The sequence below is a fragment of the Lontra canadensis genome, unplaced genomic scaffold (genome assembly GCF_010015895.1).
Source record: "Lontra canadensis isolate GAN:19392208 unplaced genomic scaffold, GSC_riverotter_1.0 scaffold3, whole genome shotgun sequence".
NCBI lineage: Eukaryota > Metazoa > Chordata > Mammalia > Carnivora > Mustelidae > Lontra > Lontra canadensis.
In genome coordinates this window covers 17,319,678-17,346,718 of record NW_022630997.1, presented here as the reverse complement: position 1 = coordinate 17,346,718, position 27,041 = coordinate 17,319,678, and the positions used below count along the sequence as shown (strand labels likewise).

The following is a 27,041-nucleotide window of genomic DNA, read 5'->3' as shown; positions in this document are numbered from 1 at the left end:
AAAGAATGATGCTAGGTACAACAACTTCTCACTTATTAGCAGAAAAATACCCCTTATTTTAGTATTTCCTTTCTTGTATTATCACTATCTAGTATATAGCTGTGTATATATGCTTTTTTGGATGTATGAGAGATCTGTACATTCACTGTTTATCTTTTTTCTTTTAAGATTTTATTTATTTGACAGAGAGAGAGACAGCGAGAGAGGGAATACAAGCAGGGGGAGTGGGAGAGGAAGAAGCAGGCTTCCCAGCAAGCAGGGAGCCCGATGTGGAAGGCAGACGCTTAACGACTGAGCTGCCCAGATGCCCCTCACTGTTTATCTTTTACCCTATACTTTGCAACCTTGTGGGCTGCTTTTATTCTTCATTAATTCTTCCTCCTAAGAGCTGACTAGGAAGGAAAAGAGGTGAAATTCAGGTCAGTTAGCCTTGCTTAGCTACAGAAGCAGTCAAATCTCAGTACAATAAACTTAATTTATTTTTTTAAAAAGATTTCATTTATTTATTTGACAGAGAGAAAACACAAGTAGGGGGAGCAGCAGGCAGAGGGAGAGGGAGAAGCAGGTTCCCCGCTGAGCAAGGACCCCTATGTGGGGTTTGATTCTAGGACCCTGGGATCATGACCTGAGCCAAAAGCAGTCGCCTAACAACTGAGCTACCCATGCACCCCTCAGTACAATGAACTTTAGAGACATGTCTAAATTCTTTTGTGTCATTTAAGATTTTGTTGCACCCAAGTGATTGAACAGGACTGACAAAGCTTGGACATACTTAAGATTGATATTTTGGTTAATAGTTATTCCATATATGCGGCATACATATATGTGATGTATATATAAATATCAATATATTACATACAATATATTATGTCTGCTTATATTTTATATCAGACAGTATCTGATGTATCTCTGTAAGATTTAAGACTATGTCTAAAGAGCAAAAGAAAGGGAACACTAATTTGTTCGGTACTTATCACGCGAGAGACTCCAAACCGTTAAGTTTACACTGCTTATCTTTTTTATAGTTTACAATTTCCCAGAAAAATAGAATGGCATTTTACAGATGTGGAAACTGAGACTCAGAGATATTCTGACCAGTCTCAGTTTGTAAGGAAAACCCTGGCTGACAACCTCCAACACACAAACCCCTTACAAAGGACTGGAGAGTGCTGGCAGCTTTTAGTAATCTATGCTGTCCACACTTAACATGGGTAATTGAAAGCTGACCCTTTGTTCCTTTCAAAAATCTCCAAGGAATCTGGCTGCAGAGGCTCCATGGATAACTCATTTCAACAGCTGAGAAACAAAATGCTTCTGGGAAATAAAAACAGCCTTTATTTTGATTGGGGGGGGGGTTCTTTCCTAAAAAAAAAAGATAAAAAACATCCACAACACTTAACAAGAACTCTCACAGAACGGACAAGTCTTCAGATTGCACTGTGCACCATTCCCAAGGAAATGGTGACAGCATTAGGGCACTTTGGCCTAAGATGTTAAAAAGACGATGTAATGAACAGCTGGAGATTTCTGAGGCACAACTGTATGACACAGGAAGCCCAACCGCTGGCCACCCTCACTGAGGGCAGCTGCTGAGCTCGGGTTTGCTTCTGCAAATCTCGTCCCTCGCCCTCGACCAGGCGGCTGTCGCCAGCTGCCGCAGAACCCGCAGCGGCCCGCGCCTGTCCGCCCCCGCGTGCCTGCTAAGGCCGACGCGGCCCGGATGCAACTGTGCGCTCCCCCCACCCCAACTGCGCACGTGACGGGGGGGGGCAGTTTTCGTATCCCCCTCCCCCTTCTCGAAACCCCGCCTTCTCCTAAGAGGCTGCGGCTTTCTATTGCTCCACTACTGAAATGACTGCCGTGTCAGCCAGTCAGAGTGCGACCTTTCAAGTAAGGCCCGCCCCCAGTTGGTCCTCAGGTTCCTTCCCGCTCACACAGGAGTCACTTCCGAAGAGAGAGAACCGCCATGAAGAGAGAAGGGGGTGCCGCCCAACTCTGCTCCGACAGCCTCCCCGAGTCCCAGCAGCAAGACGGCAACCACGCACCCAACTTCTCCAGCCACAGCTCATGCCGCCGTCGCCAGCGGCGCCGACATGACAAGGCGCTGCATGCCCGCTAGGCCAGGTTTCCCCTCATCCCCAGCCCCGGGGTCGTCGCCCCCGCGCTGCCATCTGAGACCCGGTAGTACCGCCCCTGCTGCAGCGGGAAAGAGAACAAAGAGTCCTGGGGACAGGTACCGTGCAGAGGGCTGGAGAAGGGGCCGGGTCGCGGGGGCAAGGGTATGAGGGAGGACTGCGGACGCCCGCTCTTTCAGTTCCCGCCATCCTCCGCGAGCTCAGGCCTCGGCGTTCCGGGGCCTGGCAAACCCCTGCCCCGCCTCCGCGCGGGGGCTTCTGGGACTTCGAGTTTCCTTTTCTGTAGTTGGGACGCAGTTCTCCGTCTAGTGACCACAGCCTGGGTGGCTACGGAGAACCCGCCTTAGGTAGACCGTGATTTTCGTCCTTCACGATAGCTGGACCCGGGACCCTACCTGCTTAGTGCATATTTAGGTGTTTTTTTTTGTACGTTGCAGTTCTACTGATCATAGTAGCTTAACAGTATAAATCTTTTCTAAGTTGTGGGTGAAATTATGTACGATGTGACGAGGGAAACCCTTCCACGAATTACTTTATAGTCCAGTGTGCACGATAATTGATACTTATAAAATGCAGATTTGGAATGTGATGTTTTTTTTTTCCTTCAGTAACTTTCCGCCTCTCTAAGAGGCTAGGTTTTTTGTGAAGATTTTGTGGGAGCTATGTAATAAGATGGGGAGTTTTGACATCCTCTGACAATAAAACATGTTTAAATTCTCTACGCACTTGGTACTGTCTTTTTTATTTTAAGTTTTAAAAAGCTTGTAACTTAAGTTTAACAGTAAGTTTATCTTCTAATGTTGTGGTACAAGTCCACAATCCCTTATCTCAATTGTGAAAGCCAAAATGCTATGCAAATCAAAAGTTTTCAGTAAGTTTGGCACCACCTCTGACTTGGCAGCCAAACCTGACTAGAACTAATGGAAGGCTGTATATGGGCTTTATCGCATTAACTGGGAGTATTTGTAAGCAATGCTGGAGAAATACTGGTGTGTTTGCTTTTGGGGTGTAGTGTCGGACCCCACTGGGGGGCTTTATGTAATGCATCCAAGTTACCCCCTTTCTAAAATCCAGTAACTTCAAATTTCAAAAACACATTTGACCCCAAAAGTTTCAGATAAGGGCTTGTGAGCTGTTAAAATTTTTTAAAAGGTAGTTATAAATAACTAATGCCCATTTCTGTGCATATGAAATTAGAGAACGGTTCCTACTTGAAAGTTACATTCACGGTTATTTTACAGGTTCCTTGTATGTTTTACCCAAAACCATTTTTCCTTCTGGTGTATTACTCGAAAAGGAGCCTGGGATCTAATATTTTAGAAAAGATGTAATGTTAACTTAGTAATTAATGTAAAGGCATATATAGTATTGTTTCAAATTAGCTGCTGCTTAATCCTTTCTCATCTTTCCTTGACCAGTAACGGAGGGCATCATCCTTTCCCGATTTGCAGAACCTCTGGCACTTCTTCATTTATTCTCCTGTGGAATTAATTTTTTATGTTTTATGAAAGCAAATGCATAAATTCTTCCTTAGTCTGTCACTCATATTCATTTCATAACCAGTTAGCTTTTCGCCAACATTTCACAAACGTTGTGGACTTTCAGCAAACCATTAAAGAAGGATGTTGGTCTTCTAACGTGACCTGGGAAGCGTACAAGGGACATGGATTGTTAAGTTTTCTCTGAGCATTCCAACCTCATGGTGAATAAATGTTTAGGGAAACTGGTAGTGTATTGCTTCTCTTTCAGTAAAATGAATACATTTTAGCAGAATTTTGCCAGGAAGTTAATTTTTTGCTCTATATATGATGACATTCCTCTTTATGCAGCTGACAAATAACTCTAAATACATCAATCCAAATACAAATTCTGGTAATAATGGTTCACTTTGTGTTACTGTGCAGAAAGGTGCAGAAATCCTTAAAAATTAAAACAATTTGGTTTTGGTAATTGTTCACATTCTTCCTTTTCTCTTGTGTTTTCCTCAATGTGTTATTTTTGTTATTTTGTTAATATCCTAAGAATTTTTAGGTAAAAGACAAGATTTTGGGACATTAGTTGTGATGACTCATTCTAATTTCTGCTGTTACATAGATTAACGTCGTACATTTTAGTATATAAAGAAGGTAGTATCAGCTTGGCGCTTGATCCTTTCTGCCTTTTGGCCAGCATGCCCTTCAACTCAGCTCCCTCCCCATCTGGGCCCAATAACTGATACTGCCATGCTACCATCTACTCTTGTTATGAGTCTTTTCAGGTTTTACTCAGTTTTTATAATTTCCATTATTCATTCAGCAAACATCTGTTGAGCATTATTTTGTACCAGTCACTGGAGATACCAAGCAATAGGATCAGATCCCCTCATGGAGCAGTAAACTTTTTTCTTAGGAAGCACACTGTCAATTCCCTGGATCCATACTCCCAACAATCTTACATTTTAGTACTATAGATTATATACTCCTCAGTTGTGCATTTATAAGGTTGCTCCTAAAGGAAATGGTAAATTATATTGAAAATGGAAGTTTTTTATAATCAGCTTAGCAAAGCATTATTGCTATTGTCAGAACTCGATTAAACCAGGTAATGAGATCCAATCAATCTATATTCTATAAATCTAGTATTCTCCCCTTAATCTGAATTATTGAGGTTTTAATCTTTGCTTATGTGATACTATATTAGTTATGCTTTTATTTTCAGGAAGCAGTCAATTATAGATTTCTTCAAACCAGCTTCAAAACAAGGTATGTATACTATTGATGCATTTTTTTTTTACAGGATCTTTTGAAGAGGGAGATGGATTCAATTTTTAAATTTCTCTAAGCTCTTGATTAAGCAGAATGTTCAAATTGAAAAAAAAAATGAAGATGCAGTGTTTTTAACAAACATAAGTTCTAAACATCATGAAGAAACTTTTTGCTGTTAATCTTTCTTACATTTAAAATATTCCAGTCAATGTTCATATTGTGTACTATTTTAACTTTCTAATACAGTAAAATTTTATAAATAGAGCCATATGAGTTTACAAGATTTAGCAAAAGGGAGCATTATGAAAATAAGGTTATTAAATAAACCATGTCTTAATCCCCCCCATAAAATGTGTGTCATCATCTAAACACTGATTTGAAAATTTTTGTGATGACTTAGTATTTTTATTAATTTATATAATTGTACAAAATGTAATAGTTGTGTTATTTTTAATAACATGCAATTTGTGTTTTAATTGACTATTTAGACAGACATATGTTGGATTCTCCACAAAAATCAGACATCAAATATGGAGGAAGTGGATTGTCCATCACTGGGACAGAGCAGTTTGAAAGGAAACTGTCTTCACCAAAAAAATCTAAACCCAAAAGGATACCATCAGAAAAGAGCACTATTTTAGAGGCTTTCATGAAAGGTGTTAAAGAGCGCCATAAAGATCGTGGTATGCATGAGTCACGTCGGCCCTGTGTGTCAATAGCCACCAAATATCCAAAGGCAGTTACAAAAGTCTATGTTCCTCCATACTGCTTGTCAAAGGAGGTGAAGGCACTGAAGAAAAAACATCGATCTCCAGAGAGGAGAAAGTCACTGTTCATTCACGAAAATAGCAGGGAGAAGAATGATAGAGATCGAAGCAAGACCAATACAGATTCCAAAAAGCAGGCCACAGTGACAGAAACTGACATCTTCAAGAACAGCTCTAGAAGTCTTAGCAGCAGGAGCAGTCTATCCAGGCACCACCCAGGAGAAAGTCCACTGGGGGCTAAATTCCAGTTGTCACTAGCTTCTTATTGCAGAGAAAGAGAACTAAAGAAGTTGAGAAGGGAGCAAATGGAGCAGAGAATCAACTCAGAAAATTCTTTCTCAGAAGCAAGCAACCTTTCCTTAAAATCTTCTAGTATAGAAAGAAAATGTAAATCAAGGCAGGAACAAAGTAAACAGAATGACGTCACCCCTGGAAAGAGTAATCTTTCAAACCTGGTATGTGTAATAATTACTGAATCAGCTTGGCTACTACTTTAATTTAGCATGCTAAATCTAAAAATATTTAATAACTGTTAACATCATATAGGTATCTTTTGTTAAGGAAATACTGATACACAGTTTGTTTAAAACCTAATTTCATTATGTTTCCTCCGACTGTCCATAGAACTTAGTAGTGTTTCTTACCCTTAATTTTTTCAGACCATGAACAAAGGCCTTTCTTAAGAAAGTAAGCATTCTTTTTTTAGGCAAGTACCATCATTTTTAAATTAGGCTGTGCTGAAGGGAGATACTTAAGGAATGGAAAATCTAAAACAGAAAATCTTTTAGAACAACGGTTCTCAAAATGTGGTCCTAGACTAACCACATCAGCATCACCTGGGAACTTAGAAATGCAAAATCTCGGGCCCCACCCCAGACTAACTGAACCAGAAATTGGAGGTAAGACCAGCAATCTGCAATTAATAAAGCTTCCAGATGATTCTGATGTACTTTAAAGTTTTGAGAATCACTGGTTTAGATTATATGTAAGTCCTAAATAATTTTGAGAATGGGTCTTAGACAACTTAGATGATAATACTTAGCTATCTGGATACATACTAACTTCATCATATTCTCCCTTGAGAATAGACCAAACCTAGATAAACAAAAGCTGATCCTCTCGCCTAGAAAGATAAGTACTCTGTTTCAGAGAACTTCTCTACATACAGAGCCAATAAAGGAAGTTCAGGTATCAAGAAAGGGCTGTGTTGATACGGTGCTATAAGATTTTAAAACCAGATAGACCAAAACAGTAAACCAAACCGTGACATTTTAGGAGGGAATAGAGAGTGTTGCCGTGTATATTGCTAGAAAATGTATTTGTAAACTCTGTGGTTGATTTGTAAGGAGTTTGGTGTCTTTACCAATGAGATTTGCTAATAATCCTTATTAACATTTGGTCCATTCCTTTTTTTTTTTTTTTAAGATTTTATTTATTTGACAGAGATGACAAGTAGGCAGAGAGGCAGGCGGGGGCTGGCGGGGCGGGTGGGCGGGGGAAGCAGGTTCCCTGCTGAGCAGAGAGCCTGATGTGGGGCCCGATCCCAGGATGCTGGGATCATGACCTGAGCTGAAGGCAGAGGCTTTAACCCACTGAGCCACCCAGGCACACCACATTTGGTCCCTTCTTAGAAGATTGCAGTGTTTGGTTGTACATCAGTATTTGAACTAAAGTATTGAAGAGTCCATTATGTCCATTATTTTTAGAGATTTTATTTATTTGAGAGAGAGAATACAAGCAGGGTGAGGGGGCTAGGCAGACTCCCCTCTCAGGGGGGAGCCTGATGCAGGGCTCCATCCCAGGACCTTGAGATCTTGACCTGAGCCGAAGTCAGAGGCTTAACTAACTCAGCCACCAAGATGCCCCTGAGTTATTTCCCTTAATTGGCAAGTATTAGGCTTACTATTTCTGTTTTTTTTTTTTTTAAGATTTTATTTATTTATTTGACAGAAAGAGACCACAAGTAGACAGAGAGGCAGGCAGAGAGAGGGGGGGCGGGAAGCAGGCTCCTTGCTGAGCAGAGAGCCCAATGCGGGACTCGATCCCAGGACCCTGAGATCATGACCTGAGCGGAAGGCAGCAACTTAACCCACTGAGCCACCCAGGCGCCCAAGGCTTACTATTTCTTTATCAGAATGATAACAGTGTTTTAATACTAATCCTGAGTTAATATAAAGCTCTAAATTTGCATTATGAAAACTGGCTTTTATTTTTATGACATTTTTACATTTTTATCATATAAATGCCCTTCATTTTTTTTAAACTTAAGAGTTTAAAGTGTCTTTTTAAAAATATTTTATTTATTAGAGAGCACAAGCAGAGAGAGGGGCAGAGGAAGAAGGAGAAGCAGACTCCCGACTGAGCAGGGAGCCCCATGTGGGGCTCGATCCCAGGACCCTGGAATCACCACCTGAGCTGAAGGCAGCTGCTTAACCAACTGAGCCACCCAGGCGCCCCTAAAATGTCTTACTATAGAAGTTTGAATTTACCTCCAAATAAAAGTACTTGATTTATTTATTTTGGTCTAGAAATCTTAAGCAGATTTAAATCTTAAGCAGATTTAAGTGTTATAAAGGGGGCGCCTGGGTGGCTCAGCGGGTGAAAGCCTCTGCCTTCGGCTCAGGTCATGATCTCAGGGTCCTGGGATCAAGCCCCGCATCGGGCTCTCTGCTCCACGGGGAGTCTGCTTCCTCCTCTCTCTGCCTGCCTCTCTGCCTACTTGTGATTTCTATCTGTCAAATAAATAAATAAAATTTAAAAAAAAATGTTATAAAGAAAAGTTCACATCCGTTACTGGTCCCAATTCCTAATTAATTTTTTCTCATTTTGCTAATAGGAAAATGGACATTTCTCAAGGAAAAGATCCTCTTCTGATTCATGGGAACCTGCTTCAGGTAGAATCAAAATTAATTTATTAATTTTTATATAAAACTGTATCTCAGTGGCATTTTTATAAAGCAGATTTGTTTAGATACACAATTTCCTTCCTAGAGGGAAATTGTGAATGTCTGAGATTAGTTAAGAGTTTGGTTAAATTATATTTTAAAAGACTAGTCCCTGAATTAGTATGCATAACCTGTGGTTTTTCTTGACCTTTTTGCCTCATTCAAGAGTTCCTAGCAAAATGTTTCTCATTTTGGTATTCCGTGTTCTGCTTCTGAATCTTGGCTACAGTAAGAAGCATAATCTTATATTATTGGAACTGTGGACTGAGATCTTGGTATTATAGATGCCTTGTATAAGGTTGAAACTGTTATCATCATTCACAACAACATCCAAGTATTTCTAATATTTCAAGTACAAAGATAAACTTTTTAATATCAAATTTCAAGGACACCTACATATGTTAATTTGTACTTTTACATCTACTAGTTGAGGAAATACATAGTAATAAATAGCTACTGTTAATTCAGTAATTCTTAAAGTGTCTTTATCTTTTCTTAACTAGAAAATAGAACAGAGTAAAAGTCAAACATTGCAGAAATTTGTAATACAGAAAATGAAAGGCTTCCAGAAATAACAACTGTTAATAGTCTGGTGTAATAGATTTTTTTCTGCCATGATTGGAGACTTTGAAAAATGGATTTTACAAATTCCCATGCTGAGTAAGATAACAGTGAACATAACAATAATAGCTAACATTTACTGAACAGTTACTGTGTGCCATGCCCTGTTCTATGTGCTTTTAATTCATTTGATCTTCACATCCTCATAAAATCATTACTTTTAAAGAAGAAAAAACAGAGGTACAGAGAGAGACAGAAGTGACTCCTTGTTCTTCAGGTTTCATGTAAAACTGTATTTTTTATATATTTTAGAGGTGCATTGCATTTTTACCAGGTGATCTCAAGTGTTAATATCAATTTTTAGCCAGGGCAGAAACCATAGTTTACCATCGTAAAGAGAGCTCCTAGATACAGGAATGAATTTGAAGTTTATATGGTTTTTAAATTTTTTATTTAATTTTTACAGTGTTGATTTTAATGATTAAATTTTCATTAAATTTTGACATTATGAAGTACAAGAACAATAATTTCTCAGCCTTGAGATTGTTCTGTACTCACTGTATTTATAGTAAAAAGTGATCAATTTGCAGTGAGGTGAATGGAAGAACAAAATATTTTTAGTATAAAATATTTTGCTTTTCCCAGTATAAAGAGCTGCTAGTGGTGTTGTTGCCACCAAGCTCTTCAGCTCGCTTTTTCTTTTTCTAGTAATGACTAAGATAAAAATTCTATTCAGTTCATAGATTTGCAGATTTAGTCAGTGGTGACTGTAATGTAGTTTCATTTATACAGTTCCATATACTGCAGTTTTTGAACAGTCCTTGAAAAAGATGCTTTCTGGGCACCTGGATGGCTCAGTCAGTTAAGCATCTGCCTTTGGCTCAAGTCATGATCCTGGAGACCCAGGATCAAGTCCGCATCGGGCTCCGTGCTTAGTGGGGAGTCAGCTTCTCCCCCGACCCTCCCCTCCCTCATGCTTTCTCTCTCTCAAATAAATAAAATCTTTAAAAAAAAAAAGATGCTTTCTGCATGTTTTCATAAGTAGATTTAAGAAACCTCTTATTTATATTTTATTTATAACCTTCATTTATGTTCTTATTTCTAGTATTTTGCATGTTTCATAATCATTTTAAGTTATGGTATTATACTTTTTAATAAATACACATTTATGCTGCATTTCACTGTCAACAGAATATAAAGGACATAAGGGACTTTTTCACTAGATAACCTGAAGTATGCTTATCTTTATCTGATAGCAAATAGATCTTAATAATCCAAATATACTGTCTTGTTCATATTTCTGCTATGTACATAATAACACATAAGTCAGAAGATTTTAGGAATGTTGATAAAATCATTTAGCTCTTTAGTCTTCCAGAATCCTGTCCTTGGGCTGCATTCTGAGGTCTAAATTAATCCATCCCTTGTTTATTCCATAATTTATTAATAACCAATCCCCTATTCATGAACAGTTGGATTTTCACTTTTTTTATGTTTACAAATTCAACCTGTCTTGTCTGTTTCATTTTTTTTCTTAAGATTTTATTTATTCATTTCATAGAGATCACAAGTAGGCAGAGAGGCAGGCAGAGAGAAGGGGGGAAGCAGGCTCCCTGCTGAGCAGAGAGCCCAATGTGGAGCTCGATCCCAGGACCCTGAGATCATGACCTGAGCCGAAGGCAGAGGCTTAACCCACTGAGCCACCCAGGCACCCTTATTTGTTTTGCATATTAACAGATATTTGAAATGTTCTTAAAAAGTCTGCAGTTTGTACAAGTAGTACAAAAAGAATCATGCAGTAAACCCACTGCTTTAGAGATCTTGCAAAAGGGGAACTTACTTACAGTACCAGTTCAACCTCCTCTAATTCCAGATGTCAAAAGCTTTTAGTAAGGTGATTTTTCCTAAACTTTGCTCATAAACAGGTTTTCTCTCCTTCTGTTCCAGAATTGAAGACCTGAACAAATCAGAAATTCCTAAACAAATCAGAAATTTCTCATTTCTAGCTATATATAAATTAACTTCTCTAGGAAATGGAACCGAATTCAAGCTGGCAGCTCTGTAGCTATCTTTTTTGAAATCCCAAACTTAAAATAATCAGTGTAAATCCACCCCAAGTCTTTTTCTTAGTTAGTTGATTTCTCATCTTACACCATAAAGGACCCCTGTCCTTTTTTTTTACAAGACATTTAACCCCAGCAAAGTGAGTGAATATAGAATGATTTCTTCAGGTAAAAGGAGCTACCTGTAGAAAAATGGAGATCGGGCACCTGGGTGGCTCAGTGGGTTAAGCCTCTGCCTTTGGCTCAGGTCATGATCTCAGGGTTCTGGGATTGAGTCCTGCATCAGGCTCTCTGCTCAGCAGTGAGCCTGCTTCCCCTCTCTCTCTGCCTGTCTCTCTGCCTATTTGTGATCTCTCTCTCTCTTTCTGTCAAGTAAGTAAATAAAATCTTTAAAAAGAAAAAAAAGAAAAATGGAGATAGAGACATTTGTTTATTGATTTTTTTCATGTTTATAAATGGAATTTTTCAGATTATATACTGATCAGGCTATAAAAAGTTTCTTACCTCTTGAGTTATTTTGTCGTTGTCTTAATCAAATTGTTGAGGATTTGAGGACATATGCCCTTATGCAGAGAGAAACTTAATTTGGGGAATACTGATTATATAAATAGTAATCTTCAAAGATAAATGGGTTTTAATTAATGATACATCACATTTTTAAACACATTAAGAAACGTTTTAAACCTGGTTAACTCAAATACACGTGGTTTATTAAAGTTCTCTTGGATGGACCCCCTAAACCTAGGTGGCTTAAAACAGTGTAAATATATTTTCTCATGGTTCTAGAAGCTAGAAATCCAAAATTAAGGTTATCAGCAGAACAATTAAAGGAGGGAATCCTTCCTTGCCTCTTCTAGCTTTTGGTGTTTGCCTACAATTCTTGGCATTCTTTGACTTTTAGATATGTCACATGTCACATGGTATCTTTTCCCTGTGTGTGTGGTTGGGGTTTTCTTTGTTTTTGTTTTTTTTAAGATTTTATTTATTTATATTTGAGAGAGAACATATAAGTGGGTGGGGGGCAGATGGAGAGAGAGAAGCAGATTTCCCACTGAGCAGGGACCCCAACTTGGGGCTCGATTCCAGGACCCTGAGATCATAACCTGGGCTGAAGGCAGACGTTTAACCAGCTAAGCCACTCAGGCACCCTTCCCTGTGTGTTTCCACTTCATCTTCCCTCTTCAGTTCTGTCTCCATGTCCAAATTTACCCTTTTGAAGGAAGCCAAAGAGAAGGTACTTAAGTTCAACTAAAATGCCAGCTTGCTGCACTCAGAGAAGTATGTTTTGTGAGAACCAATGGAAAGGAGCCTGGGTTACTGTAGTACATTCCCTGTGAATTCATGACCTGATAGTGTGGAAAACATAAAAAGACCTCAAGACTGCAAATTTCCCCTTCTTCTAAGGACACCAGTCATAACTGGATTAGGACCCACCTTAATCACTTTTATTTTAACTTAACTACCCCTGTAAAGACCCTATTTCTTATTAAAGTCACATTCTGAGATCCTGGGAGTTAGGACTTCAACATATCACCTTTTTATTTATTTATTTTTTAAGATTTTATTTATTTGACAGACACAGTGAGAGAGGGAACACAAGCAGGGGGAGTGGGAGAGGGTGAAGCAGGCTTCCCGTGGAGTAGGAAGCCTGATGTGGGACTTGATCCTAGGACCCTGGGATCATGACCTGAGCTGAAGGCAGATGCTTAACAACTGAGCCACCCAGGCGTCCCTCAATAAATCATCTTGGGAGCCACAATTCGACCACAACTCATAACACAGCTGATGACTAGAAGGATACACAGGAAGGAATAAACAAACACTGGGGAGAAAGACTTGGGTAGATTTTTATTTTAATTGAGAAAATATGTCTGCCTTCAGCTAGTTAGCATATATATATTTTAAGATGCTATAAATTTAGATGTAGAAGTATTACATTTCTGGAATCAGATAGTCCTTGATCTAAGAAAGAATATATGAACTTGGAGGGAGTTGCCTTCCATGATAATAGGTATGCAGCTTTTGTGTTTTGGGGAGCAATACCTTGAATTTTGTTTGGGTAGTAAACTTTTTAAGAGCTTTAGAATGAAAATGGGCATTGTCATTAGCTTTAAATTTGGACACCAGTATTTTATTAGTTAATAAATAAATAATAGTACCAACTCTTTTTCTTTATGCCACATATATTGAATGATCTCAGCCTAAACTTTTACAATTTAAGCATTTTGTCAGAGTATTCTAGACACTCACTAAACTTAATACGATAGGAAAATTTACTATTCACTAATCTGGCAAAAATTAAATTTTAGCAGGGTCTAAGCAGAATAAGTTCCCTGACAAAAGAAAAAGGAACTCTGTGGACTCAGATCTGAAAAGCACAAGAGAATCTATAATGCCAAAAGTAAAGGAGTCCTTCCTTGAGAAGCGTCCTGATGGACCACATCAGAGAGAGAAGTTTATAAAACATATTGCACTGAAGACACCTGGGGATGTATTGCGCTTGGAAGATATATCCAAGGAACCCAGTGAAGAAATTGATCGCTCCTCTGGAAGCTTGGCACCTTCAAATTCCGGCCACCATTCTTCCAGGAATAGTGACCAAATCCGTGTGGCAAGTACCAAAGAGACTAAGATGCAGAAACCCCATATATCTTTACCTCAGGAAAAGTCTGCAGTTAAAAAAGCTAGCAACCTTCAGAAAAATAAAACTGCTAGCTCTGTGGCATCAAAGGAGACAAAACTTCTACCTTTACTTTCCCATGTTCCAAGTGCTGGTTCCTCCCGGGTACCATTAAATGCTAAAAATTGCACTCTTCCAGTTCCTAAAAAAGAAAAAGAGCGTTCTTCATCTAAAGAATGTTCTGGGCATTCTGCAGAGTCCTCCAGACACAAGGAACACAAAGCAAAGACTGATAAAGCTGATTCTAATGTATCTTCAGGGAAAATTTCTGGGGGATCTTTGCGTTCAGAATATGGCACTCCTACAAAGTCTCCCCCTCCTGCTTTGGAAGTTATGCCAGTGCCATGTACCCCAAGCCCTACAGCACCTTCAGATAAAGCCCCTTCAGATAAAGAGAGTTCAGGAAATTCCAATGCAGGTAGCAATGCACTGAAAAGAAAACTAAGGGGTGATTTTGATAGTGATGAAGAAAGTTTAGGTTACAACCTAGACAGTGATGAGGAAGAGGAAACATTAAAATCACTGGAAGAAATAATGGCTTTGAACTTCAATCAGACTCCTGCAACTACAGGAAAGCCTCCTGCTCTTTCCAAGGGGCTTAGATCTCAGTCATCAGACTATACAGTAAGTAGTTCTGTGACATTTATCTTTACCTGAAGAGGGAAAATTGGATTGATGAGTGAAAGAGGGATAAATTGCTAGAACTGTTTAAAAACTTAGTATCTGTTATGATTCGTAATTGGACTGAAACTGGTATAGTTCTTGTTTGGTTAATGGGTTTCCCATATCTTTAGTGTTATTACTGTAAATCAGTGGTCTCCAAACTTACTTGATCACAAACACTTATATTAGTAAAAAAATTTTAAGCATGTACTCCAATATATATGTATACTTATAGATTATATACATGTACCACTATACTACTGTGTACTTTCTAAAGCATATGCAAAAACAGAATTTAAAAGGAAGAAGAAAAAAGTATTTTCCTATAGAAGTTATATAGAAGTTACTATAGACTAAGTTCTACTGGAGTTTCTATAGAAGTTCCATATAAATAGAAGTTCTATTATTTTCTTCCTGCACCCCAATGGATCACCTTGCACACCCCCTGCTTTGGAGACCACTGCTGTAAATGAAGGTAGAGTGTAGAAATGTTGTTAATTGTGGTGTGCAATTTTATTTATAAAGTGCTTCATTCTATCTTGGGAATAAGCTGGATTAAATTCTAGTATGTCTGTAAAATTTGGTGGGGAAGGTGTTAATGTTCCATGGTAACACCTAAAAATTAGTTTGATTACATTAAAATAGAATTTAAAAATAAAGACATGGTAGCCATGGAGCCCTTGGGTGTTTACAGTCAGTTCCAAAGGCTGGCAGGGTTTTATAATTAGTGCCTTTCCTAATAAATGGTAAAATCAAATTGCCTGCAGTACAAAATACTAGATTTAAAGCATGATGGTGAAAATTCTCTAAGAAAGGTATCCTCCTGGCCTAGGTTTTTGAAGTAGAAAATATTCTTTAGTACTCTGAATAACTTAAAACATCCCAATTCTTATACTAAGATATGTTATAAAGTATCCCTAAATTTTCTTCTTGTTTTAGGAACATGTTCATAGTGGTACATATACAAATACTTTAGAACGTCTTGTGAAGGAGATGGAAGACACTCAAAGGTCAGCATCATGTCTACCTTGCTAAATTAAACATACTGCTTGTTTGTGTGGTTGGTTGGGTTTTTAATTTTCCTTTAAGGATTATGAGAAATTAGCGTGCATTTTATGCCAATACTACTATAACAGTTTTACTATCAACTTTGTTAGAAATAAAGTACTCTTGTTCACAGGCCAGGTCAGAAGATCAGGTTTTTATGGTTTACTGTATTGCTGTAATAATACAGATTCCTTTCTGCTTACTACAGTCAGAATCTAACTGGTAGCTGAAATTCTTGATCAAAAGTATGGGCAGAATTTTTTGTGTGTATTTTTTTATTGTGATAAAATGTACAGAATTTAAATTACCATTCTAATCCTTCTTAACTGTGCAATTCACTGGAATTACATCCATTCACGTTATACAACCGTCACCACCATCCATCTTCAGAACTTTATTCAGCTTCCCTCACTGAAATTCCGTACTTATTAATTAATAACTGCCCATCCTCCTCTTCCCCTAGCCCTTGGCAGCCACCCTTCTACTTTCTGTCTCTATGAAATTAACTGTTCTAGGTACCTCATATAAATGAAATCATACAGTATTCATTCATTTATATTGGCTTATTTCACTTAGCATAGTGTCTTCAAGATTTGTCCATTTTGTAGCATGTGTCAGAATTTCCTTCTTTTTTTTTTTTTTTAAGATTTTGTTTATTTATTTGACAGATAGAGATCACAAGTAGGCAGAGAGAGCCAGGCAGAGAGGAGGAAGCAGGCTCCCCACTGTGCAGAGAGCCCCATGCAGGGCTCGATCCCAGGACCCTGAGATCATGACCTGAGCTGAAGGCAGAGGCTTTAACCCACTGAGCCACCCAGGTGCCCCAAGAATTTCCTTCCTTCTTGAGGCTGAATAATACTCTAGTGTATGTATATACCACATTTTATTTAACCATTTATCCTTTGATGGACACTTGGGTTGCTTCTGTTTTTTGGCTGTTGGAAGTTTGCTGCTGTGGACATGGGTGTACAAATATCTCTTTAAGTCCCCACTCAGTTCTTATGGGTTGGGTATATACCCAGAAGTGGAATTGCTGGATCATACAGTGATTCTGTACATAATTTTGAGGAACTGCTGTACTGTTTTCCATAGTGGCTGCACCATTTTACATTCCCACGAGCAGTGCTCAAGGATTCGTTTTTCCACATCCTCACCAACACTTGATATTTTCTGGTTTTTTGATGATAGCCATCCTAACGAGTATGAAGTGGTACCTCATTGTGGTTTTCATTTTCACTTTCCTAATAACTAATGATGTTGAGCATCTTTTCATGTCCTTATTGGCCATTTTTGTAGCTTCTTTGGAGAAATGTCTGTTCAGCTCCTTTGCCCATTTTTTTAAAGATTTTATTGCTTTATTTGAGAGAGAGAGAGAGAACACGAGAGAGGGAGGGGGCACAGGAGGAGGAGAAACAGACTCCCTGCTGAGCAGGGAGCCTGATGTGGGGCTCAATCCCAGGACCCCAGGATCATGACCCTGAGCCAAAGACAGACATAATCAACTAAGCCATACAGGTGCCCCTTGCCCATTTTTTAATTGAGTTGTTTGGGGGTTTTTTGTTTGCATAGAATTTTTTTTAAACATTCTTATGTTCATGTATTCCAACACATGATTTTTTCTATATCAAGTTACTCTGTTTTTTTTTTAAGATTTTATAGAAAGAGATCACAAGTAGGCAGAGAGGCAGGCAGAGAGAGAGGGGGAAGCAGGCTCCCTGCTGAGCAGAGAGCCCTACGTGGGGCTCAATCCCAGAACCTTGAGACCATGACCTGAGCCGAAGGCAGAGACCACCCCAGGGACCCCTATATCAAGTTACTCTTAAGGAAGAAGTTTAGAATTATGTTTCTCTTTCAGTCTCTGGCTCTCTCTGTCTGTCTGTCTCTCTCTCTCTCTCTCTCACACACACACACACACACACACACACACAGAAATCAAAAAGTTTGAGGATCATAATGGACCTCATAAAATTTGTGTCATTCGTTGTAAACTGCTTTTGCTAATGAGGGGGAAAGTATCTTCCTTATTTAAGGAATATCCTCAAAACTAGCCCACAGAACTTCACTTAAAGCTCAACTGACTTGGGGCTTCGGGGTGGCTCAGTTGGTTAAGTGTCTGGCTTTGGTTTAGGTCATGATCTCGGGGTCCTGGAATTGGATCGGCCCCCACATTGGGCTCCTCTGAACAGAGAGTCTCCTGGTCCCTTTCCCTATGCCAGTCCCCCTGCTTGTGCTCTCTCTCCCTCAAATAAGTAATAAAATATTTAAAAAGGGGGGGCACCTCTGTGGCTCAGTGGGTTAAAGCCTCTGCCTTCGTTCGGCTTAGGTCATGATCCCAGGGTCCTGGGATCGAGCCCCACATCGGGCGCTCTGCTCAGTGGGGGGCCTGCTTCCTCCTCTCTCTTTCTCTGCCTGCCTCTCTGCCTACTTGTGATTTCTGTCTGTCAAATAAATAAAATCTTTAAAAAAAAAAAACCTCAACTGACTTGAAGTTGGTATATATGTGTCTCAAACTTGATAGATGAGTTAGCTAACCATAGGAAATACAATTAGTCAGAAGTGTTCACCTTTCTAAAGTTAGAGAAATTGTCTCTATTATAAAATTCTTTAAACATTTCATGAATTTATGTGATTTGTAATGTCAGATCTGAAGTTATTTGAAATGAACATTGCACAGACCAGAGGCAGAGATGCTAGTTTGATCTGATTATTGACTCTTTTCTGTATTGGTAGCGCAGTACATTTACTTGTCACTTACTGTTCTATTATACTCATCTACTGTGGGGCTGGAGCTAGGAATAAGGACCTTGGTTAGAACAACTTAATCTTGGCAAGCAGTGTAAGCATGGACTCTGGAGTTAGATTCTCTAGCTTTGAATCCCAGCTCCTTGCATTGGGAGCTTGAGCAAGTTAGCATTCCTAATGTCTGTTTCCTCATGTGTAAAATGGGTAATAATAAACTACCACATGGGGTTCTCGTGAGGGTTGAAAGATGTAATGCCTAAAGTTCTCAGTATAGTGCCTGTCCCTTAGTAAGGGCTCAGTGTTAGGTACTGTGATGATAATGATGATGACAATGATGATGACTGCTGCTTCTAGAAAGCCTAATTAACATTATCAGATTTTTGGTCTACTTGAAGTCAAATGAGCATTAAAGATTCAAGGGGATAATCAAATTATTTGCCATTTTTCCTTCCCCTTTCTCTAAATGATTTGGATTTCATTTTTGAAGTCCTAGCTATAAAGAAATATTCAAGTCTTCTGTGTGAAGGAACACTATTCTAATACCATACCGGTAGCTGGGTAGAAAACCTGTTATACATCATGGTGTTTGGAAAGATATAATTTGACTTTTAGTGCAACAAAGTTTGTCATATAACAAGGTACTTATTAATAATAAGAGGTTGGGTTCAGGGGGGTTGTTTTGGTTTTTTTGGTGCTGCTTTTAGACAAACTAAAGATTGTTTTTAGAGTAAACCATTTTTTGCAATATTCTTTCAATTCTCAGGCTAGATGAACTGCAGAAGCAACTACAGGAAGACATAAGGCAGGGCCGAGGTATTAAATCCCCCATCAGAATTGGAGATCAAGACAGTACAGATGATGAGGATGGCCTCTTAGAAGAGCACAGGTACAGCATTTTTCATAATGTATATCCTATTAAGTTTATATATCTTAATTTTGTTCTTGTGAAATAAATGAACCACTGATGGTTATGTACTTAATGAGTAATCTCTGATGGTTTTCTAATCCATCTATGATACATTTCAAGGACAAATGTTAAGGCCAAGATACATCTTTTTTCTCCTGGTTGTTATTTCTTTTCATATAGACCCATTTAGCGGCTTTGGGTTAACTACTAGCAAACAGTGGGAGGAACAAAACACATGTTCTCATGCTAGTTTTCTTATCTGAGGTTAACATTGGTCCTAAGAAAAGTTTTCTTTGCACACAGAACCACATGCAATGTAACTATTTGGTATTCAATAACTTTTTTTATTCCAGGGAATTTCTAAAGAAATTTTCGGTTACAATTGATGCTATTCCTGATCATCACCCAGGTGAAGAAATATTTAATTTCCTCAATTCCGGAAAAATTTTCAATCAATATACCTTGGATTTAAGAGACTCTGGTTTTATAGGACAGAGCGCTGTAGAAAAGCTTATTCTTAAGTAAGTAGAAAAACAGAAAATCATTTTACTTTTTCCTGTATAAAAATTATCCTAAAAGTTTCTAACTGCCATACTCTTCTAAAAAAGGTTAACTTCTGTTATGACCTATCCAGTTTTCAAATCCTTCTTATTACTATTGCTTTTTGTGTTTATTATTTAATTAGAGGCAGCAGTGTAAGATAGTTGCTTGGCATATATGCTTTTATTAGTTAGAATTAAGATCAGCATATAGTAACAGCAACTGTCAAAATAATAGGGGCTTAAAACAAGAAGTATAGGGGCGCCTGGGTGGCTCAGTGGGTTAAAGCCTCTGCCTTCAGCTCAGGTCATGATCTCAGGGTCCTGGGATCAAGCCCCACATCGGGCTTTCTGCTTAGCAGGGAGCCTGCTTCCTCCTCTCTCTCTTCCTGCCTCTCTGCCTACTTGTGATCTCTATCTGTCAAATAAATAAATAAAATCTTAAAAAAAAAAAAAAAAAAAAACAAGACGTATATTTCTTTCTTATGTGAAAGAATTTCGGAGGTAGGAAGTCCAGGGCTGGTGTTTCACCATATAATCTTTCTTCTCCACCATCCAGCCCTTTACATTCAAATTCCTAGAAATCCCACATATTTCTTCTTATGGTTAATTGGGTAGAACTTAGTCAACATGACCATACCTGTTAAAGGAAGGCTGGGAAATGGTTTTTATTTCAGGCAGAGCTAAAAGTCAGCCACTCGGTTGCCAACAGGAAAGCCAAGAATAGATCTTGGGATGGGCAACTAGCAGACTGTACCACAGTGCCCAAGTTGGTCTGATTTCTCTCAGTGCACGATATCTCAGATCCAGAGAGATCATATTAATGCTGGTGCTCAGTTTTACAGAATTACAAACCCAAGTTGGCAAAAGCAGACAGTGCCCTGAGACTTAATAGGCGCCTTCTCAACACTGCCAGCTAATGTAAATTTATCCACCAGATAAATCTGGAGACAGGCCAACAGAGTGGATCAGCTTTAGGCCATCACTTGAATTTCCTTTTTGAGTAACCCATCCACATTGGAGTAGAGTCTGCCTGCAGGATCTGAGGATGGTGTGCGTGCTCATTTCCCTGATTATGTCAGATGTGGTGGTAGACGTTTCTTACCCTGTAAGTACAGTCATTTATTTCACTTTATTTTTTCAGATCAGGAAAAACAGATCAGATTTTTTTGACAACACAAGGCTTTCTTACCTCTGCTTATCACTACGTCCAGTGTCCTGTACCTGTGTTAAAGTGGCTATTTCGGGTAAGAGAAATGTTTGGGGAGTATAGTTGTCTCCTACTGCATTTCCTAGTCAAAGACCAAACTTAAAATACCATATTTGCCCATTACTGAAGAAAAAAAACAGCACATCAAACCCATGATTTCAGTGGGTTAAAATGAGGCAAAAAGAGTCCCCGTGAAGAGATTATAAAGGGAATGCTAATGCAGATTGTGTGCAGGGTAGTAATGTTAATTGTGCCTAAGATATTTCACCCACTGGTAAATCACTATCATGGTTAGTTTTAGAAGAGTTCTTCTCATTCTTATATTACCTCTTTTTTTGGAAGGGGAAGAGGGAGTAAAGGAGGCTTTGTGGGGTTTTTAAAAAATTTTTTCTCCCAATTTTATGGAGACTCTTGCATATTTATTTTTAGGATTTGACTTGTGTACTAATATTTTCCCATTTGTGTATGTGTGTATGTGTGTGTATCTGCAACCCAATACTTCTTTTCCCCAATGATGTTTAATTTTTAAAACCACTTAATTATCTAAATTTCTATATTATCTGCATGGTAACTTTATAAGTGTCAGTGGTAACAAAAAATATGACTATTAAAAATACGGATATTTTATGAAGTTAAAAGTGGGAAAAACATAAGAACTTTCTGTTCTGGGCCTTAAGATAGCATTTCAAACAATCTCATATTTGGTAAGAACTAGATATTCCAGTACAGCCTTTTATTCATTTTTTTCATATTGCTGGCATTTTTTGAGTGCCAGCTCTGCCAGGTACTGGAGAGAACAGCAATGAAAAAAATCCACATTTCTGATCTCATTAAAGCCACGTTCCAGTACTATAGAGGAGAGAGTAAGTGGGTATATGTGTGAATGCATGTTTAGAGATATAGTATGTCAGATGGTGAGTGCTAGGAAGAAATATTAGGCTAGGGTCGGCACAGAGAAGTATCAAAAAAGCTTGCTTTTTTGATTTTTCAATATATATATATGATAATTAATTATAATTAATGATGAGGGCCTTACTGGTCAGGTGAGGTCTGAGTAAAGATCTGTGAAGAAAGTAATGGAGTTAGCCTTGCCGCTGTGTGGTAAAAGAGCACTCTGGGCGGAGAAAATAGCAGGCAGTGCAGACTGGGGGGCAGGAGTGTTTACTTCCAGTGGTTAGGAGCTCACTACTCTGACCCCAGTAAATTTTTTTTTTAAACAGTCCTAATTAAATCAAAACTCACCTCCCTGTGGTTTTTATATAGTAGTACTAATTATCTTTTCTAGAGCTTCCCAGAATATGCTGCATCTAACAGTCCTTCATTTATTTTAAAACAGCTTCATGACCCTCATCTCCCCCCCCCAATACTAAGCTTTCTCCAGTCACTAAATATCTAGTCCCTTTACTGATCATCTTTCTGAATGACCTTTAGCTCCTAAAGCGTTTCCCCCAGAAATGGACATAAGCTTGAGATAAGTTCTTTCAAACAGCAGTTTCCAGTGAGACTCTTTCCGTTCTACCCACTGACATATTTCTGTTAACTGCAATTCCAAACTTCATCTGCTGTCATCCCAGAGCTTTGTTATTCTCTAACTCTGCAATATGTCTTTTCTTAAACTTTTAAGTAAGACTTTGCATCTATCTGTATTAATTTTTATCTTGTTGATGTGGGTCCTCATTATAGCCTTTAAAACCCTGATTATAACCTATAAGCATACTTTTGTTTAAGTGGTTTTTAATACTTTATGTGTTTATTATTTGAAAAACTTAATAATCATACATTAGTCACTTTTTCTGTGTAAAACACTGTCTCATCTTTCCTTTTCAATTTCAAGTCCATTTTTCATAATAGATAGATATACCAACTTGTAACTGTTTTTCTTTTTTAGAGAGTATGTCAGAATTTATTTTAATGCTGAGGTTCTAATGTTTTTTTTTTTTAAACCCTTCTTACCCAGAGAATACAAAACACTAATTCGGAAGGATATGTACATCCCAGTGTATATTGCAGCATTATTTACAGTAACCAAATTGTGGAAGCAGCCCAGGTGTTCATCCATAGATGAGTGGATAAAAGAGATGTACATGCACACATGTGCACATGTACAAAGGAATATTATTCAACCATAAAAAAGGAATGAAATCTATGGTCCTTACATTTTTGTTAATTTAACTGTTAAAATGTAATTGAAATAGTTGCATTTTCCTGAGTTTGTGAGTGTAAAACTAGAAGCACACTTTACTACTTTTTAAAAACTTTTTCAAAAGCAATTCATGTTTGATTGTGAAAACTTAAAAGTAAAATGGCTTAATGCCATCCCAGTTTCCAGGGGTTATTAAATTTTAGTGTTGAGATTGTTCTCTGGATGTACATAGATTACTGTATGACAATATAAATAGAATATGGGTTTTGTGACTTATTTCAGATAACAACAAATTATTTATTTTTGTGTCAGTACAAATATGTTGTCATCTTTTTTAATGGTTTTATAGTATTCTGTTGCCGTGTTATACTGTTTTATTTAACCCAGTCTCAATTGATAGACATGAGATTGTTGTATACACCTCTTTACACATTTATTTAATTATCTCCAAGTACTGGGTTGCCCACCTTAGAATTCATTACTGCCTAAAAATGATTGTTACCAAAATTTGTCCTGTTTCCAACATGTCCTTGAATGGTGCTGCCCCCTAGTGGCAAAACATAACACAAACGTTAGACCTGAGTTTTTGACACAGGCTGATTTTGAAAATGGCACAAACATACAAATGATTTGAGTACAAACATGCAATGATACAAATATGCCTGATTGAAACCAGAGTTTGTGTTATTCTCCCTTACACTTTAGATTTAAATTTACTATAATCATAATCTACAGCTCCAAAGCAAAAGGGAAACAAATGTTTTCCCCTGCAAAACCACTTTAAAATTACCTTCAGCCTGTCATATTATTCTCTTTTTTTTTTAAAGATTTATTTATTAGCGAGAGAGAGCGCGTGCTTGCAAGTGCAAGCAGAGGGAGGGGAGAATCTCCAGCAAACTCGTGCTGAGCGGGGGGCCTGACACAGGGCTTGATCTCACAGCCCGAGATCATGACCTGAGCCAAAATCAAGAGTCAGATGAGCTGCCACCCAGGTGCCCATCATATGATTCTTTAAAATGTTTTTTTATTTTTTATTTTTATATATTTTTTAAGACTTTATTTATTTATTTGAGAGTGAGTATATGAGCAAACACAAGCAGGGGAAGCTGCAGAGGGAGAGGGAGAAGCCAACTCCCCACTGAGCAGGGAGCCTGATGGGCTCGATTCCAGGACCCCGAGACCACGACCAGAGCCAAAGACAGATGCTTAACTGAACCATCCAAGCGCCCCTATTTTTTATTTTTTAAAATATTTTTTAAACTTGAGATTGTTCCCCCAAAATTCGTTTTATACAGTTATATTAATTATATGCCTCTGCATACAAATTTCTGTATGTAAAAAGACTAACTAGATCAAAATATAAGGACAATAACTTTGCATAAATACTACCAAATTACTTTTTAAATTTTACCAAATTATACTGGACATACTACTCTTTCTTAGTACTCTTACGACCACTGGTTGTTATTAGAGTTCTTGATCATTAACAATCTTAAAGTCAAGCTTCTCTTTTTTTTTAAGATTTTTTTAAGATTTTAAGACTGAGCCACCTAGGCACCAAAAGTCAAGCTTTTCTTAACAAGCTAATGACAGCTTGTCACTTGCCTTTGCATTTCTTTGATTACTAGTGATATTGAACATATTTTTTTTTTTTTAAGATTTTATTTATTTGTCAGAGAGAGAGGGAAAGAGAGTGAGCACAGGCAGACAGAATGGCAGGCAGAGGCAGAGAGAGAAGCAGGCTCCCCGCCGAGCAAGGAGCCCGATGTGGGACTCGATCCCAGGACGCTGGGATCATGACCTGAGCTGAAGGCAGCCGCTTAACCAACTGAGCCACCCAGGCGTCCCTTGAACATATTTTTTAAAAATATATTGATAGGGACGCCGGGGTGGCTCAGTGGATTGGGCGTCTGCCTTCAGCTCAGGTCATGATCCTAGGGTCCCGGGATTGAGTTCCACATCCAGCTCCGTGCTCAGCTCAGAGCCTGTTTCTCTCTCTGCCAGCTGCTCCCCCTGCTTGTGCTTGCTCTCTCTCTCCCTGACAAATAAATAAAAATCACAAATAAATCATAAATAAATAAATCATGGTTAATTTATTAATCATAAATAAATGGTTTATAGATACATTTTGCATATTTTTATTAGTGTGTGGTTTGATTTTTGCCTGTGATCAGTTAGCAGCCTTTTTCTTTATGGTTTTTGGATTTCATTGCACAAATGAACTAGAAAGGTATTTTTTGATAGTTTTCAGTTGTTACATTTGTCTAATATAAATGAAAGTTGTAAAAACAGTCAGCATGTTAGAATGGAAAGGGCCCTGATTTTAGTCAGACCTGAATTTTAAGTTCCAACTCCTCATGTATTATGTTGGGTATCTTAATCTTTCTGAGCCTATCTGCTAATGTGTAGTGTATGGCCACTTCATAAGGTTATTGTAAGTATTAAAATGGAATGCATATAAAAGACATATTAAAGAAAATCCATAAAACACCTTTATATATGCCTGGCAAGTAGTAAATACTCATTTTCTTTCTTTTTTTTTTTCTTCTTTTTTAATATTCTTATCTACTCTGGCAGATGATGTCGGTTCATACAGACTGTATTGTGTCTGTGCAGATTTTAAGTACATTGATGGAAATAACAATTAGAAATGGTGAGTATATAAATTTACTCTGATTAGCAGTGTGAATTACAAGTTGCTTTGTACAGTCTCTTTCGTATTGCTAAACATTTACGATATTCAGAAATACAGAACAAAAAGTTATTTTTTTGTGATCTAAAATCTTTAATAATGATAAGAAACTCCATTCAAAAATAAGTATCTGCAGTTTTCTAGTCGCATTGAGAAAAAGGGTATAAGATCTTGCAAGTGACAGCCCTAACCTGATATTTACCAACTCATGGGTTACTGTCCTGGGTAAATGGAAATAGTTACAAGTTTGTTATTTATTTAGCCAATTAACTTTAACTGGCTTATTGATGTGCAAGTATTGTACTGATTGTGCACTGAGGAGATTGAAAGTATCTATTACAAAAATGTAACAATTGTTTTATTACCTTTGAGATCCCTTAAAATGAAAGGAGCATTGTGATTTTCATCTTTCACTTGTTTTGAGGATTGGGACTGTATGGGCACTGAAGATGATAAAATCTTCCTGTGTTAGGAGTAGTTGGTATTTTACCATTGTTATTTTCAGTCTTTTCAAAGTGTGTTACTTCTTGAGTTACACACTTTTATTCATCATCACTCTCAGATACTTTCATAGATGTCGTTTCCTTCATATTTACTTGAAAATCTCTAATTCCTATATGATCATTCTAAATAACTATATTGTCAACATATTATTACCAGATGTCATCTCTGTAAAATCATCATAATAATCCATGTTTCACATGCAGACTGTCACCTTGCAATTGTGTGTTTGTGAACCTGGGATTTGGGATAAAATCATTTCTTCTGTTAACTAGATACCTTCAGTGATTCACCAGTTTGGCCCTGGATCCCATCGTTATCTGATATAGCAGCTGTGTTTTTCAATATGGGAATTGATTTCAGATCTTTGTTTCCTCTGGAGAATCTTCAGCCAGACTTTAATGAAGACAATCTAGTGTAAGTTTTATTTTCATAATTAACTCCCCAAAACATTATTTTAAATAATTTGTAATATGATAACAGTAATATTCATTTGATAATTTCAGTACCCACTCTTGGTTTTTAAAATCTCTCAAAGTTGAAATGGATCTTGATAGATACATTCCTAACATCTGTCTTAATCTGAAAGTCATCATCGAGTTTAACAGGGAGGAAATAGAAACATTTAAAATTTTTAATTTTTTTAAATAAAACATTATTTGACATTATCCTGTTATTATTTGTCATTATCTGACATTATCT

General features: G+C 37.8%; 1 protein-coding gene across 4 annotated transcripts in view; it reads left to right on the top strand.

The window, feature by feature from the left end:
* The first annotated feature begins 1,984 nt into the window (after positions 1 to 1,984).
* SLF2 (SMC5-SMC6 complex localization factor 2) overlaps positions 1,985 to 27,041 on the top strand; it is a 46,655-nt gene continuing 21,598 nt past the window's right edge. For 2 of the 4 annotated variants that reach the window (XR_004385527.1, XM_032882102.1), the window contains exons 1-11: positions 1,985 to 2,233; positions 4,833 to 4,876; positions 5,368 to 6,101; positions 8,483 to 8,540; positions 13,525 to 14,519; positions 15,498 to 15,568; positions 19,111 to 19,233; positions 19,608 to 19,775; positions 20,938 to 21,040; positions 25,724 to 25,799; positions 26,615 to 26,756. Coding sequence is in view for 3 of the 4 variants with exons in the window: in XM_032882102.1 (XP_032737993.1) it covers positions 2,094 to 2,233; positions 4,833 to 4,876; positions 5,368 to 6,101; positions 8,483 to 8,540; positions 13,525 to 14,519; positions 15,498 to 15,568; positions 19,111 to 19,233; positions 19,608 to 19,775; positions 20,938 to 21,040; positions 25,724 to 25,799; positions 26,615 to 26,756 (2,654 nt within the window). In the remaining variant the exon portion in view is untranslated. Of the gene's footprint in view, positions 2,234 to 4,832; positions 4,877 to 5,367; positions 6,102 to 8,482; positions 8,541 to 13,524; positions 14,520 to 14,946; positions 15,034 to 15,497; positions 15,569 to 19,110; positions 19,234 to 19,607; positions 19,776 to 20,937; positions 21,041 to 25,723; positions 25,800 to 26,614; positions 26,757 to 27,041 lie in introns of those variants that run through there. The other 2 variants (XM_032882115.1, XM_032882124.1) reach the window with 2 other exon arrangements.